Genomic DNA, 15,141 nt, shown 5'->3' with positions numbered 1-15,141 from the left:
TGTGAAAATCTGATGATGTTTTAGGTCATATTTATGCAGAAATATAGAAAATTCTAAAGGGTTCACAAACTTTCAAGCACCACTGTAGAATTATACATTTGACAAATCTCTTGAATCGCTTTCATTTTTTTATGACAGGCACATAGGCCACACCTCCTTCACTCTGTATTACAGGCACAGAGGACACACCTACTTTATTGGGACTGACACGAAGCCTGTCATCACTGTGTGTGTCACAGAGAGATGATGAGCAGCAGATCAATGAAGTCATCCATCACAGAGAAACAGTGAAATTCAACGCATCAGCTCTTTCGGCAAGGTTCCCCCCACTCTGAGCCTAAAGGGCAGGATGGGTCTGTCTGGTCTTTATTACAGAGAGACAAGCACTTACCCAGGAAGCTGTGTGATGGCCGGTCCTCCACAACTTTGATTCGCCGTGCTCCTACAGGAATGACGGCCGCCTCAATATAACCTTCAGGTAAAAGAGCGAGAGAGAAAGCAGGAGAGCAGATTTCAGAACATGATGTATTAGGGTCCAAAAGTCCACTACCAAAAATGGTATTCTTTTCAACACTTAAGAAACACTAAAACTGAAAAACTGAAAGCTGCAGGGATGATAATGATAAGGCATGGAGGACTAACAACACAATATTACATGTTACGTGTTAAGAGATGATGACAATCAACACTGTGTGTTAGAAGGCTTATGTGCTACCATTATTAAAAAAAAAAAACATTTGAGAACAGTATATTATTCAAATAAATTTCAATTTCAAGTATTAGCTAGTAAAATTTTCCTTAGATTTTTAAGTATTGATAGTGGACTTGGAATTTGGACCCTACTAAAAATTGTGTGGGTTAAGGTGAAGTTGAGGTGATAGTATGCATCCACATGTGTACAGATGTTAAGCAATAATGTAATGTAACGCAATGTCATTTCCAGGCCAATCGGAGCCAACCATCTCTTACAGTCTCTATGCTAACTACTGTGCAAACACAAGGATGCAGGAAATGAAACAAGTCAGATTCTGGCTAAAGCAAGTGTTAAGCAGGCTGGTTTTATTGATTTGGCATCAGTGCATCTCTGCTTTTCTCTAATCCTTCCCTCACAAAGCAACAGGTGAAGTTTAATTTCCTGTCATGACAAGTGTCGTTGAGCTTAGTTTTGACATAATAACACCAAATTCAAATTAATTACTTGTACCAGTCCAATGGCAAAGGCAACAAAGCAACAAGTGAAGTTTAATTTCCTGCCATGACAAGTGTCGTTGAGCTTAGTCTTGACATAACACCAAATCCAAATTAATTACTTGTACCAGTCCAATGGCAAAGGTTTCCTGATGTTTCCTTCTCCAATTCAGCATTTAGATCCCATTTGTAGAACTATGGTTTAAAACTTTCCCTCATTATATGCCAAATGCAACACAGAAATATGGATAAACTATACAGCAGCCTGTGTGGGTTTTGTCTACATATTAGAAAAAATATATTTTTTAAAAATCTGGAAAGGCTAGTGCCATATGTGACAACATTAGCAAGCTCTAAACTCCCACAGAAGGTAAAGTGACACTTGTAGTGTGAAAGATCAGATTAGGATCCTAATAAGAGCATGATGAGATGGGAAGCTCCGATTTATACCAGAAAGTCTCTCTCTCCCTCTCTCTCTTTCACACACACACACACACACACACACACACACACACACACACACACACACACACACACACACTCTCCTTCACCTAACATGACCGTGCCACAATATGTTTGGGCAGTAATGATAAAACAAAGCCAGAATATTATCACTCTTCTCTTAAAAGGAATCTGCACAGGCTTATTTAAGAAATCGTGAAAAGAAAATATGGAGGGCGAATGTCCTCTAAGAAATGACTACTCCTCTTTGGATTGGGTGTAATTGCCATAGGAAGAGCTTTCTTTCACAAAGCTGATGGGGTTATTCCAATCTGACCTTGTGGCAAAAGGGAGACTGAAGCTACTAAATACCAAGACAAAGATACATTACACTCTTCGTCTGTTCTCCAAAGGGTCAGTGTAGAAAGCAGGAATTAAGTGACCCTATTAGATCAAAAAGAGGTGAAGATTGTGAGATCAAATCCCAGAGAATGAATTTTAGGCCATTTTAAGTATGTAGTTTTACACTGGAGATATGAGGCTTGTCTTATGTCATGCTATTGCTTTTCCAGAAATACATGCTGAAATCTTCATACGCTTCAGTCAGCATCGTTACATACCAAACTTCCTGCAAATATTGCATTTCCATCACCCTTTGCACTACATCACTCTGATGCCATTACATGTTGCACAAGATATATTTGCACACTACTTCTATATTTATTCGAGACATATGCTTTTACCCATTTTTTAAAAATAAATTTTCATTTAATACTGTAGGCAACAGCTTAATGGGAAACTGCACACAATCTCATGTGCAATAAATAAAGTTAGTCATGTTTTATGAAGCTACATAACCTTTTTATATTTTTTTTATAAATATACATTTTTTGAAAATAGCAAAGCTTAACTGGGACTGGATTTTTCCAATTATGGTAAGACAAAGCCTCCTAAACTAAGGATATAGAATTGTACCAAAAAGCTCTAAATTATGCCTATGATAATTCCACATTTAACTTAAATTTGTAATTATGTAAACAGGAACTAGCCCAGCTATTTTACAAAGTGCTTCGTTACTTATCTTAAAGGTAGACTGCCTTTCAGATTTTTCAAGTGTAGGTCATAAAAAGAATTTTCCCTGACACCCAATTATTTTTGTTTAGTGGACCGAAAGCTACTGAATTTGAATCACAAACTTCCAATTTTATTACTTTTTTTTAATAGAACAATTAATGAATTTAGGGCCACATGGCCCTAAATTCTCTGCTATTTTTGCTTGTTTCTACATGACCCAATTCAAGATACTACTGTACATCATGCATCACATGGTGGGCTTTCCCCGTTCACGCAAGGCATTGTGGGATACAAATTTAAAACAGGAGATAAAAATGGAGGACGTGAGTGGGCGAATGAAACGTGAAAGACTGACTACAGTAACAGAAAGCGAGAAGAAAAGACTTTATGTTGCGAAGGAAAGGAAACACAGGACCAAACTAATATAAATATCAGCGGTCAGCGAGCACCTCGGTGTGATCAGCTGTTCGTTTAGCGACAGAATGATGTAACTGCCAGTGCACGGTCAAGGTAAACCTGCGCGTGCGCACACAGACTTCCTCTGTCTGCTTGACTGCACGAAACGAGCGATTTCATGCACATTATTTGCTCAGGAATCCCCTCAAATTAAATAACTTCCCAGCCACAGAATGGCCTGATATTTTGTGAGATATTACAGAAATAAACATATATCACAATGACCAAATTTCAGAGGGAACTAAATTTCACTAAGTTTATGAAATTGAAAGGCAGTCTTGCTTTAACAATATACTGTAGCTTAAAGCACCTGTATGAAGATGTGGGCATGTATTTAGAGAAATGATTTTGGGAAAGACCTCCATGATTTTGTTAACTACATAAGCCATTATAGCTCCAGTGCAAAAATAAGAACAAAATGCATCCACTGGTTGATCCACTACATTAATGCAAATAAAAAACTGTATTTTTTTTCCAAAACATTCAGTACAAATAAAATGATGTTGTGTAATGATTTTTATTAATGAGCTTCTCTGCTGGTTCGGATTGTGGCATGGGTTATATATGGGCCTGATTATTTCCTGAATGAATGCTGTTATGTTAACTAAACCTGCTACTGTGCACATCCCAAGCGACTTTGTTTCTCATTACTGCTCCAGACAAGCCAAAATGTGTTCACACCACAGTTGATCAAAAGCATGCACTTACTGCTATGTTACCCACCACAAAACGCTTTTCTTTGGAAAAATAAAAAATAAAAATCCATTACCTGAGAGTTTATCGAGCCCTTTACACCATGTTACCCAAACACACATACACACATAAACCCACCTACCTGAAGAGCAACATCACCATCCATCCCGACAGCCTGAGAGAGTTTTAAAGGTAGCAAACTTTCTGATCGGTCTCTCAGAACAGTTTGAGCTGATCACTTTTCTCCAATTAATACATTTTATATTGGAAAAAGTGACTAACCTCATTGAGTTTAAAGTCACCCCAAACCTGATATGAAGACCAAATTGTTTGATGGTTTCTTACATAATATCATTAGATAGCATTTTGTATTGCACTTGCATATTAGATCATCATCAGCATTTTTCAAACAAAATAATAATTGCCTTTCATGTGTTAAGCTATTTTTTTTTCAGCTAAAAGATATTCAGCCTTCGTCAAGTCAATTTCAATCATTAAAACATTTTTGTAATGTTTCCGGTGACTTTAAGGGTTAATTAATGATGAAATAAAAATGATGAAATGAATACAGAAGAATAAAATTTGCTTTTAAGGAGGAAGTGCTTAATATCCCAGACCCTTTGACTCAACACCAAAATTACTGGGTTAAGTTACCATAGGCATGTGCTGATATTATCAAATATCACAGTAACAATATCTGTTTATGACATTTCACTTAGCTGAATCCTAAAATGAGCAAAGTCTATTTATATAAAGTCTAAAGTAGAATCAAAGTCTATGTTCATGTCTATATACAGTATAGTTTACTTTGAAAGTACAGTCAGTAACTCAACTACCAGACACTATCAGTCAAAAAATTTGGACACGCCTGCTCATAGAAGGGTTTTCTTCATCTTTTTTTTTTTTAATTGCTTCAATAATAACTAGAAGGGCACTCGGTACAGTGCACACATCCGCCAAGCCAAATATTCACATTTGCATCAAAATCTAATCAATTTTTCCTCAGCCCATGACTCACCTTTCTTCAAAATTTCATCAAAATCTTTTCAGATTTTGATGAAATTTTGAGCGGCACGCTAGATGCCTGGTTTTCAAAAAGGCCTCAAAAGAAAAGACAAACAAACAGAGGCGAAAACAATCTCCTCCAACAAAGTTGGTAGAAATAATAAGGAAGATGTTCAAATTCAATATTCTATCATTAATATTCAAATATATTCAATCAAACCTTTGCCTGATAATAGATATGACTAGTTTTGTACTCGCATTTTAAAGTAATCTCAAGAGTAAACTAACAAAATTTAAATTTACTCACAATTTTTTGTGCCAATTTAATCCTAAACTAATAATGGAACTAATACACGGATAGTATATCAAGTTAAGTCAAGCCAAGTCAAAGTCTCTCCCATGCCAGGATCTGGTCTTCCCATGCAGTCTCCTGTCCCAATACTACCCAGGTGTTTGAGGCACATGGGTGCGGCACCAATTTTCATTTCTACAGCCCTCAGCCTCTCATACAACTAGGGTTACAGCGGGCGGGCCGGTCCTTTGGTTACCACAAGAGTTTGATTCCCTACTCACACTTGTATTGCAGTGTGCCTTGCTAGAAGGTACCATTTTTATGATGATCTTTGGTATGACCTGACCGCGAGTAGAACTCACAATCTCCCGGTCAAGAAGTGGACATGCTAACCACTAATCCAGTTTGCGGTAGTATATAAATTAATAAGTTTTAAATATATTTTCATCATGGTGAGACATATTTACTTGACCACATTTACTTAGGATTAATTTCCTCTAACAGCAGCTTTGATAATAGTTCCAGCTACAAGGTTCATATTACTGCATTTATTCTAATATGTTATCTTTTCTATAATAACAAATATTCAGGGACATAAACATTTAAACAGGTTAAAAACTGTATGGAGTAGTTGATATAGTGAAGTTTTCTGAGAAGATATTGAACATTTTTGTAAAAAAAAAAAAACTGGACACAATAAATCAGAGGTCTCAAAAGTAGCCGGTTGGCGGCGGCAAATCACTGTCTGTAGGAGGATTTGCCGCCATCTATTTTTCACTGAGTAACAAAAACTATTTTTGTTTACATATCTGTACAAAACTGAGCAACATGTTACATGAAACTAAGTTTTATTCAACTAAGTAATGACCAAATACTAACACGTCCGTAGGAAACAGAGGCAGCCATTATGCTGCCGTGTGCTGTAACTAAGCTGTAATCTGATTGGCTGACAAGGTGTTGACAATTTTTCGTGGACTGTGATTGAGCCGCGCTACCACATGGCTAGAAATGGCGACTAAGAAGCGGAGTGGCACGCTAGATGCCTGGTTTTCAAAAAGGCCTCAAACCACAGGTAAGTCTGTAATTTTAGCCATCGCTATGATTACCGAGTGAAATACGTCTGTGTATGGGTCCATGTATAAATGCTGGTTGGCTAAATATTAAATTATAAATATTGATCGCTACTCAATTATTGTATACAGCCTGCTTTGGGGCAAGCCCGTCCACTTGGCATGCTTGGCGCACTGACATTGTTTACATTTTGACTTGTGACGGAATGCAACGTATCCTTGTAGGGGAGTCACATATCGAGACTTGACATCTGTCATGCAGTTAATGTTAACGGTAATCATTAAAATTATAAATATATACGAGTTTATACGTATCTGTTTTTGTACAGTTGCTGTTGCAAGAACCATCATTCATTGCCAGATGAATATAGATTTACTTATTATAAGTTATATAGTGCAATGCCAAATGAAAATACTGTGATAAATTAATTAATATATTTTTTCAAAAATATCTGAAAAATCTTTTTTGAACTCTGAAAACCTCCTTAATATAAAGGGGATATCACATGCTTATATATATATATATATATATATATATATATATATATATATATATATATTTATACACACAGTGGGGCAAAAAAGTATTTAGTCAGCCACCAATTGTGCAAGTTCTCCCACTTAAAAAGATGAGAGAGGCCTGTAATTTTCATCATAGATACACTTCAACTATGAGAGACAGAATGGGGGGAAAGAATCCAGGAAATCACATTGTAGGATTTTTAATGAATTAATTGGTAAATTCCTCAGTAAAATAAGTATTTGGTCACCTACAAACAAGCAAGATTTCTGGCTCTCACAGACCTGTAACAACTTCTTTAAGAAGCTCCTCTGTCCTCCACTCGTTACCTGTATTAATGGCACCTGTTTGAACTCATTATCAGTATAAAAGACACCTGTCCACAACCTCAAACAGTCACACTCCAAACTCCACTATGGCCAAGACCAAAGAGCTGTCAAAGGACACCAGAAACAAAATTGTAGACCTGCACCAGGTTGGGAAGACTGAATCTGCAATAGGTAAGCAGCTTGGTGTGAAGAAATCAACTGTGGGAGCAATTATTAGAAAATGGAAGACATACAAGACCACTGATAATCTCCCTCGATCTGGGGCTCCACGCAAGATCTCACCCCGTGGGGTCAAAATGATCACAAGAACGGTGAGCAAAAATCCCAGAACCACACGGGGGGACCTAGTGAACGACCTGCAGAGAGCTGGGACCAAAGTAACAAAGGCTACCATCAGTAACACACTACGCCGCCAGGGACTCAAATCCTGCAGTGCCAAACGTGTCCCCCTGCTTAAGCCAGTACATGTCCAGGCCCGTCTGAAGTTTTCTAGAGAGCATTTGGATGATCCAGAAGAGGATTGGGAGAATGTCATATGGTCAGATGAAACCAAAATAGAACTTTTTGGTAAAAACTCAACTTGTCGTGTTTGGAGGAGAAAGAATGCTGAGTTGCATCCAAAGAACACCATACCTACTGTGAAGCATGGGGGTGGAAACATCATGCTTTGGGGCTGTTTTTCTGCAAAGGGACCAGGACGACTGATCCGTGTAAAGGAAAGAATGGATGGGGCCATGTATCGTGAGATTTTGAGTGAAAACCTCATTCCATCAGCAAGGGCATTGAAGATGAAACGTGGCTGGGTCTTTCAGCATGACAATGATCCCAAACACACCACCCGGGCAACGGAGGAGTGGCTTCGTAAGAAGCATTTCAAGGTCCTGGAGTGGCCTAGCTAGTCTCCAGATCTCAACCCCATAGAAAATCTTTGGAGGGAGTTGAAAGTCCATGTTGCCCAGCGACAGCCCCAAAACATCACTGCTCTAGAGGAGATCTGCATGGAGGAATGGGCCAAAATACCAGCAACAGTGTGTGAAAACCTTGTGAAGACTTACAGAAAACGTTTGACCTCTGTCATTGCCAGCAAAGGGTATATAACAAAGTATTGAGATGAACTTTTGTTATTGACCAAATACTTATTTTCCACCATAATTTGCAAATAAATTCTTTAAAAATCAGACAATGTGATTTTCTGGATTTTTTTTTCTCATTTTGTCTCTCATAGTTGAGGTATACCTATGATGAAAATTACAGCCCTCTCTCTTCTTTTTAAGTGGGAGAACTTGCACAATTGGTGACTGACTAAATACTTTTTTGCCCCACTGTGTGTGTGTGTGCGCGCGTGTGTGTATATATATATATATATATATAAAATTTGAATTCATCTGAAGTGAATAGACTTGTGCAAAAGACAATAGAGCGGTTCTTTTCAAAGAAAAGCAGGATAAAGGGGAAGCCAGAACATGTAAACAACCTGAATCAAGTTCAGTACCTGATATCACTAGCTTTAGGATTAGATCAATACTCAGCTTGTTCAGAAATTGAATAATGAATCAAAAAGAAATTTGACTGTACAAAACATATTTTTGATGTTTACAAAATCAAGTTATTGTAACTGTGTGGCAGTGGGGGCATGGTCAAGCGTCGGTCTGTGAATGGAGGGCGGAGTCAGGGAAGGTAAGTGGTAGGATCACTGCACCTGATGGGAATTAACCTGTTTGTGTGTCTTCCCCAGTGACTGCGCCCTTTAAAAGGAGAGAGAGAGCAGAGAAAGGGAGCTCTCTCCCCAACCAGAACACTTGTGTGTGAGCGTGTGACTGGGAGAGTGTGAAAGTCAAAGCTGAAAAGCTAAAATAAAGGAGTTTGATGAGAACTCAGTTCTGGCCTGCCGTGCTTCTGTGCTCCACCCACCTGCTCTGATTTTACAGTGGTGCCAAAACCCGGGATCAGAGTGCAGAAGGGAACAGCCCCATGGAGTCCTCCCCCTTCACGGACCAGGTCCATGCCCTCGCCACAGCCCAACAGAGCCAGAACCAGGTGCTGATCGCCCTTCAGAAGGAGCAGGAACAACGGTTTGAAGCCCTGGCGCTGGCGCAGCAGGAAGATCGCTAGGCATTCCGGCACCTGTTCGCGTCGGCGGGGTCCACCACCGCCGCAGACCCTCCCCACCTCACCCTAATGAAGATGGGTCCACATGATGACCCCGAGGCCTTCCTCGCTCTTTTTGAGCAGGCAGAAGAGGCGTGGGGTTGGCTGGTGGAACAGCGTGTGGGGCACCCCCTCCCCCTGCTAACGGGCGAGGCGCAGCTGGCCGCGCCGCAGCTCCCCACTGACAGCCGGCTGGTCTACGCAGGCCTCTGCAGGGCCGTCCTCCAATGTGTGGGTCGCACCCCGGAACCGCAATGGCAGCGCTTCCGTGCGCTGCGCCTGGAGGAGGTTGGCCGGCCGTTTGCGTTTGGCCAGCAACTCCAGGACGCCTGCTGGCGGGGCTGAGGGCCGACAACTGCGACACCGAGGGAAGCGTCGACCTGGTGGCGCTGGAAGAATTCATCACCCGACTTCCGGTCCAGTGCCATCACCCGGCGTCGCTGGATCAAGCGATCGAACTGGCGGAAGACCATATGGCGGCCGTTACGATGGCAGGACAGCTTGTCTCCTCTTCTCTCCTCTCTTCTCTCTCTCTGCTCCCCGTCCTCACCCCATTCCAGCCGGCTCCACCCCAGCTGGCCCGCCGCACCCGCGGTGCCCTACCGTTTCTTACTTCCTTGTCTGTGCCTTCTCCTCCTCAGGTGAGTGATGTCCGGAACACCGGTGCAGAGGGAGAGCCCGGGCCGGTATGCTGGCACTGCGGGGAACCAGGGCACCTCCAGCATCATTGCTTGGCGATGGAGGTGGGCGTGGTGGTCCGGATCCCCGACGTGCCAGGGACCGCCCTCGATCAGGCCGGAGCATATCGCATACTAGGGAGTATCCAATGGGATACGTATCAGGCTTTGGTGGACTCCGGCTGTAATCAGACCTCAATCCACCAAAGCCTGGTGCAAGACGAGGCATTGGGGAGAGCACAATTGGTGAAGGTGTTGTGTGTGCATGGGGATGTTCACAACTACCCTTTAGTGTCAGTCCACATTCTATTTCGAGGGGAAACATTTAGAGTAAAGGCGGCGGCTAATCCTCGCCTTATCCACTCGATAATTCTGGGGACTGATTGGCCAGGATTTAGGGAGTTAATGACGCATTTAGTGAAGAGTGGGGCCTGCCATAGTTTTGCGAGGGGAAGTCCCGGAGTGGCATTGGCAGGAGCGGCTGTCACAGAGCCGTCTACGTCATCACCGCGTCAGAGTGAGGAGCAGCCTGCTTCTCCTCCCTCTCTCGGGGATTCCCTTGCGGATTTCCCGTTAGAGCAGTCGCGAGATGAGACTCTGCAGCATGCGTTTGACCAAGTGAGAGTAATCGATGGTCAAACTCTCCAGCCAAACGCCACACTGTCCTTCCCCTATTTTTCCATCATTAAAGATAGATTATACCAAGTGACGCAGGACACTCAGACTAAGGAACCAATAACCCAGCTTTTGATCCCAAAGAGCCGCTGGGAATTTATATTCCAGGCAGCTCACTTTAATCCCATGGCTGGACACTTGGGGCAGGATAAGACACTAGCCCGAATAATGGCCCGGTTCCATTGGCCAGGGATTCACGGCGATGTCCATAGGTGGTGTACGGCTTGTCGCGAATGCCAGTTAGTAAATCCAGTGGCCATTCCAAAAGCGCCTTTGCGCCCTCTGCTGTTAATCCAGACCCCGTTCAAAAGAATTGGGATGGATCTCGTTGGGCCATTAGATCGGTCAGCACGAGGATATCGCTTTATTTTAGTTCTGGTGGACTATGCAACGTGATATCCGGAAGCAGTGCCTCTTCGCAATATCTCAGCAGATAGTATTGCAGAAGCGCTCTTCCGCGTCATTTCCCGAGTCAGAATCCCCAAAGAGATTCTGACTGATCAAGGCACTACATTTATGTCATGGACACTGCGCGAACTGTATGGGTTACTGGGAATTAAGCCTATCTGCACCAGTGTTTATCACCCACAAATGGATGGCTTAGTCAAACGGTTTAATCGCACCCTCAAAAATATAATTAGAAAATTTGTAAGTGAAGACGCACGTAACTGGGATAAATGGCTCAAGCCCCTGTTATTTGCAGTGGGAGAGGTCCCGCAAGCCTCCACGGGGTTCTCCCTGTTCGAATTATTATACAGGCATAAGCCGGGTGGCATTTTGGATGTGCTACGGAAAAATTGGGAGGAGGGACCTTCAACCAGTAAAAACGAAATCCAATACGTTATCGACCTGCGCGCCAAACCCCACACACTCGCGCACCTAACCCAGGAGAATTTGCGGCAGGCCCAAGAACGTCAAGTCCATCTGTACATCAGGGGCACGCACCTTAGGGAGTTCACACCAGGAGATAAAGTACTCGTGTTGTTGCCCATGTCGAGCTCCAAATTGATAGCCATGTGGCAAGGACCCTTTGAGGTCACACGGCGAGTCGGGGATGTCGACTATGAGGTGAGGGGAATGGACAGGGGTGGGGCGTTACAGATTTACCACCTCAATCTGCTAAAACGTTGGAACGAGAAGGTCCCCGTGGCGTTGGTGTCGGTGGTTCTGGAGAAGGCGGAGCTGGGGCCGGAGGTTTAAAAGGGAAAATTGAGATCGCCCACTGCTCCGGTTCCCTGTGGAGACCACCTCTCCCCGACTAAGCTCACGGAGGCTGCCCAGTTGCAGACAGAATTTTCTGATGTGTTCTCGCCCCTGCCTGGCTGCACCCACCTCATAGAACACCACATTGAGACGCCCCCGGTGGTAGTAGCGCGCAGCCGCCCTTACCGATTGCCCAAACACAAAAAATAGGTGGTTCAGGAAGAACTCGAGGCCATGCTCGAAATGGGCATCGTCGAGGAGTCCCACAGTGACTGGAGCAGCCCCGTGGTCTTGGTTCCCAAGGCCGACGGGTCGGTCCAGTTCTGTGTGGACTATAGAAAAGTCAACACGGTGTCTAAATTTGACTGGCTGCGGCACCTAGAACACCTAAGGGCCGTCCTTAGGTCACTGAGGCGAGCGGGTCTCACAGCCAACCCAAAGAAGTGTGCGACTGAGCGGGTGGAAGTACGGTATCTGGGTTTCCATTTGGGCAATGGGTACGTGCGTCCCCAAATTAATAAGACCGCAGCGATTGCGGCCTGCCCGAGGCCCAAGACCAAAAAGGGGGCGAGACAGTTCCTGGGGCTGGCTGGCTACTATCGTAGATTTATACCTAATTATTCGGACGTCACCAGCCCGCTGACTGATCTCACTAAAAAGGGAGCACCAGATCCGGTCCAGTGGACGGAGCAATGCCAGCAGGCTTTCTCTGAGGTAAAGGCTGCACTGTGTGGGGGGCCACTGTTACACTCCCCTGACTTTTCTCTCCCCTTTATGTTGCAGACGGACATGTCGGACAGAGGGCTGGGGGCTGTTCTGTCCCAGGAGGTGGAGGGGCGTGAGGGCAGGTACAGCACGATAGAGAAGGAATGCCTCGCCATCAAGTGGCGGTCCTCGCCCTCCGCTACTACCTGCTGGGGCGCCCTTTCACCCTCTGTTCGGGCCACGTGCCCCTGCAGTGGCTCCACCGCATTAAGGATGCCAATGCACGGATCACCTGTTGGTATCTGGCACTCCAGCCGTTTAAGTTCGAGGTGGTCCACAGGCCGGGGGCGCAGATGGCCGTGGCGGATCTCCTCTCCCGTCAAGTGGGGAGGGAGTTGGCTGCAGGCCGGACGGCTCCCCAGGCTGAGTTGGGCGGTGGGGGTATGTGGCAGCAGGGACGTGGTCAAGCATCGGTCTGTGAATGGAGGGCGGAGTCAGGGAAGGTAAGTGGTAGGATCACTGCACCTGATGGGAATTAACCTGTGTTTGTGTGCCTTCCCCAGTGACCACACCCTTTAAAAGAAGAGAGAGAGCAGAGAAAGGGAGCTCTCTCCCCAACCAGAACACTTGTGTGTGACTGGGAGAGTGTGAAAGTCAAAGCTGAAAAGCTAAAATAAAGGAGTTTGATGAGAACTCAGTTCTGGCCTGCCGTGCTTCTGTGCTCCACCCTGCTCTCTCCCTCCACCTGCTCTGATTTTACAAACTGTTACTTGATTTTGTAAACATCAAAAATATATAAAGTTTTGTATTATCAAATTTCTTTTTGATTCATTACTATATGGCAGTTCTATTCAAATTTTTAGCCTTGATTACCATCACTTCAGACTCTATTTTGTTGTTTACAATAAATTGGAAATTCCTCCCCAAATGCCTTGAAACTGTCTCAGATAAACCCAGTTTTCCATTTTTCACGGTGAAGGGCTTCAGCCTTTTTAATTGTACGCTCCTATTCCCTGCCTCATACCCTTTTATTCCCCTGAACTTTGAGACCACTGTAAATGGTTAAAAAGTATAATGTGTCAGTCTTTAAAAAAAAATTGCAATTTGGCAGACTGCTGTGATATAAAAGGAATAAAACCCTGCTGTTATTGGAAAAATAATCCAATTTGAGGTGATAATACCTCCACTTTACATCCCATCGTTGACTATTTTCCTATAACATCCAGCCTCATCATGATTTATTCCTTACTTAATATGCTCTATTTACATAAGATTATATTTTCAGATCAGTTCTGGACAACATATATACCCTTTATAACCCTGTAGACTTTGCTGAACCCTGCCTACCTACTCACTATGTATACAAGACTGCCGTTTATAAACACGCTTTGAGCACACACTCACATCCTGCCCCTCACTCCTACTTCTGCTTGTTCCATACTGTTATACTGTAGAAATAAATATCAGCACATGCCTATGCACATATTTAAAAACACAGCTGCTGATTTCAGATCAGGTTTGGCATCCAATAAACACGCTGAAATCACGACATGCAGTGGGTTTCTCTCAGGAGAACAATTGACATTCCTAACTGAAGAAGAAACATGTGATACTGTGTTAGAGTGGATCAGGCTATGGTTTAGTGCCGCTAGTGACTGTAGCTCCCTTTTTCCCAGAAGACACCAGTGAGGATGTACATGATGGGTCAATATGTCTGGGTTACACACACAAAGGATGCACGAACACACACCTACACGTCCATGCACAAGCATGCATCTTACATGAGAAACACTTGGGAAGAGCCCTGGATTTTGACATCACACACGTAGAGACCTTCTTACAATGGCTAGAGGTGACTGGGGAACAGAGAACCGAACACGGTCAGTGATCTCTTCCTGTGCTGGCATTCAAAATCCGATTTTTCTGACTCAGACGTGCAAAAACACACAGACACAAACAAATACACACTCACACCTGGGACAAGGATGAACACGCTCAGTTGCCGAGGTCAGCAATATTGAGACGGCCCAATTTTTTTCTTTTTGTAATCATTTTTGTAATAAAGCGTGACATTCAATTACTTTATACAGGAAGAGAATGTCTGCTATTCCTGAGGATTCATAATGATTATAAACACGGCCAAGTAGGAAGAACTGGGAATGAATTTACACATGCATTCCTTGACCCACCTAGTATTATGATTTGCAGTTTCATAAGATTTGCACTCAATATTTTCAGATTCACACACTTCATGCTGACTGGTTTGCCCCATATGCTCCTTCTGTTCTGTAGGGAACTTGCACACTGTGTATTTATTCATGCTTTCCAATACATTTATTATATTTGCTGCACTCATTTTGTTTGTGCAGTTTTCTCATCTTTTTGTCACGGTAGTATCTGTACTCGCACATGCTAAGCTACTGCAGTGAGTGAATTATTCAAGATGTGCTCAACTTTCCAAAGTATGAAAGATAAATTAAAAGTAGCCTGTTGTGATGAGTTGTGGTAAACTGCAATAAGAAAACAAGAGTAAGCTTGTTTGGTGCAGGTGTCTAAGATTACACCCTCATGACTTCCAATCCTGACAGTGCCACAGCCATTTGTGGCTTGGAATAGAAAGCATAATTGCTCTCTGGGTGGCAAGGATGACATTTCTCCCTCTCTA

The 15,141-nt window shown here is 43.3% G+C and overlaps 1 protein-coding gene across 2 annotated transcripts in view; it reads right to left on the bottom strand.

The window, feature by feature from the left end:
* The window catches only part of adamts17 (ADAM metallopeptidase with thrombospondin type 1 motif, 17), a 347,817-nt gene that overhangs the window by 87,192 nt on the left and 245,484 nt on the right, over window positions 1-15,141 (bottom strand). The window contains exons 16-17 of one of the 2 annotated variants that reach the window (XM_060941102.1): window positions 14,258-14,332; window positions 392-472 (exon numbers count right to left, since the gene is read on the bottom strand). In XM_060941102.1, coding sequence (XP_060797085.1) covers window positions 392-472; window positions 14,258-14,332 — 156 coding nt within the window. The remainder of the gene's footprint in view (window positions 1-391; window positions 473-14,257; window positions 14,333-15,141) is intronic. The other variant, XM_060941103.1, reaches the window with a different exon arrangement.

The sequence above is a fragment of the Neoarius graeffei genome, chromosome 15 (assembly GCF_027579695.1).
Source record: "Neoarius graeffei isolate fNeoGra1 chromosome 15, fNeoGra1.pri, whole genome shotgun sequence".
Classification (NCBI taxonomy): Eukaryota; Metazoa; Chordata; class Actinopteri; order Siluriformes; family Ariidae; genus Neoarius; species Neoarius graeffei.
This window is presented reverse-complemented; position numbering and strand designations above follow the sequence as displayed.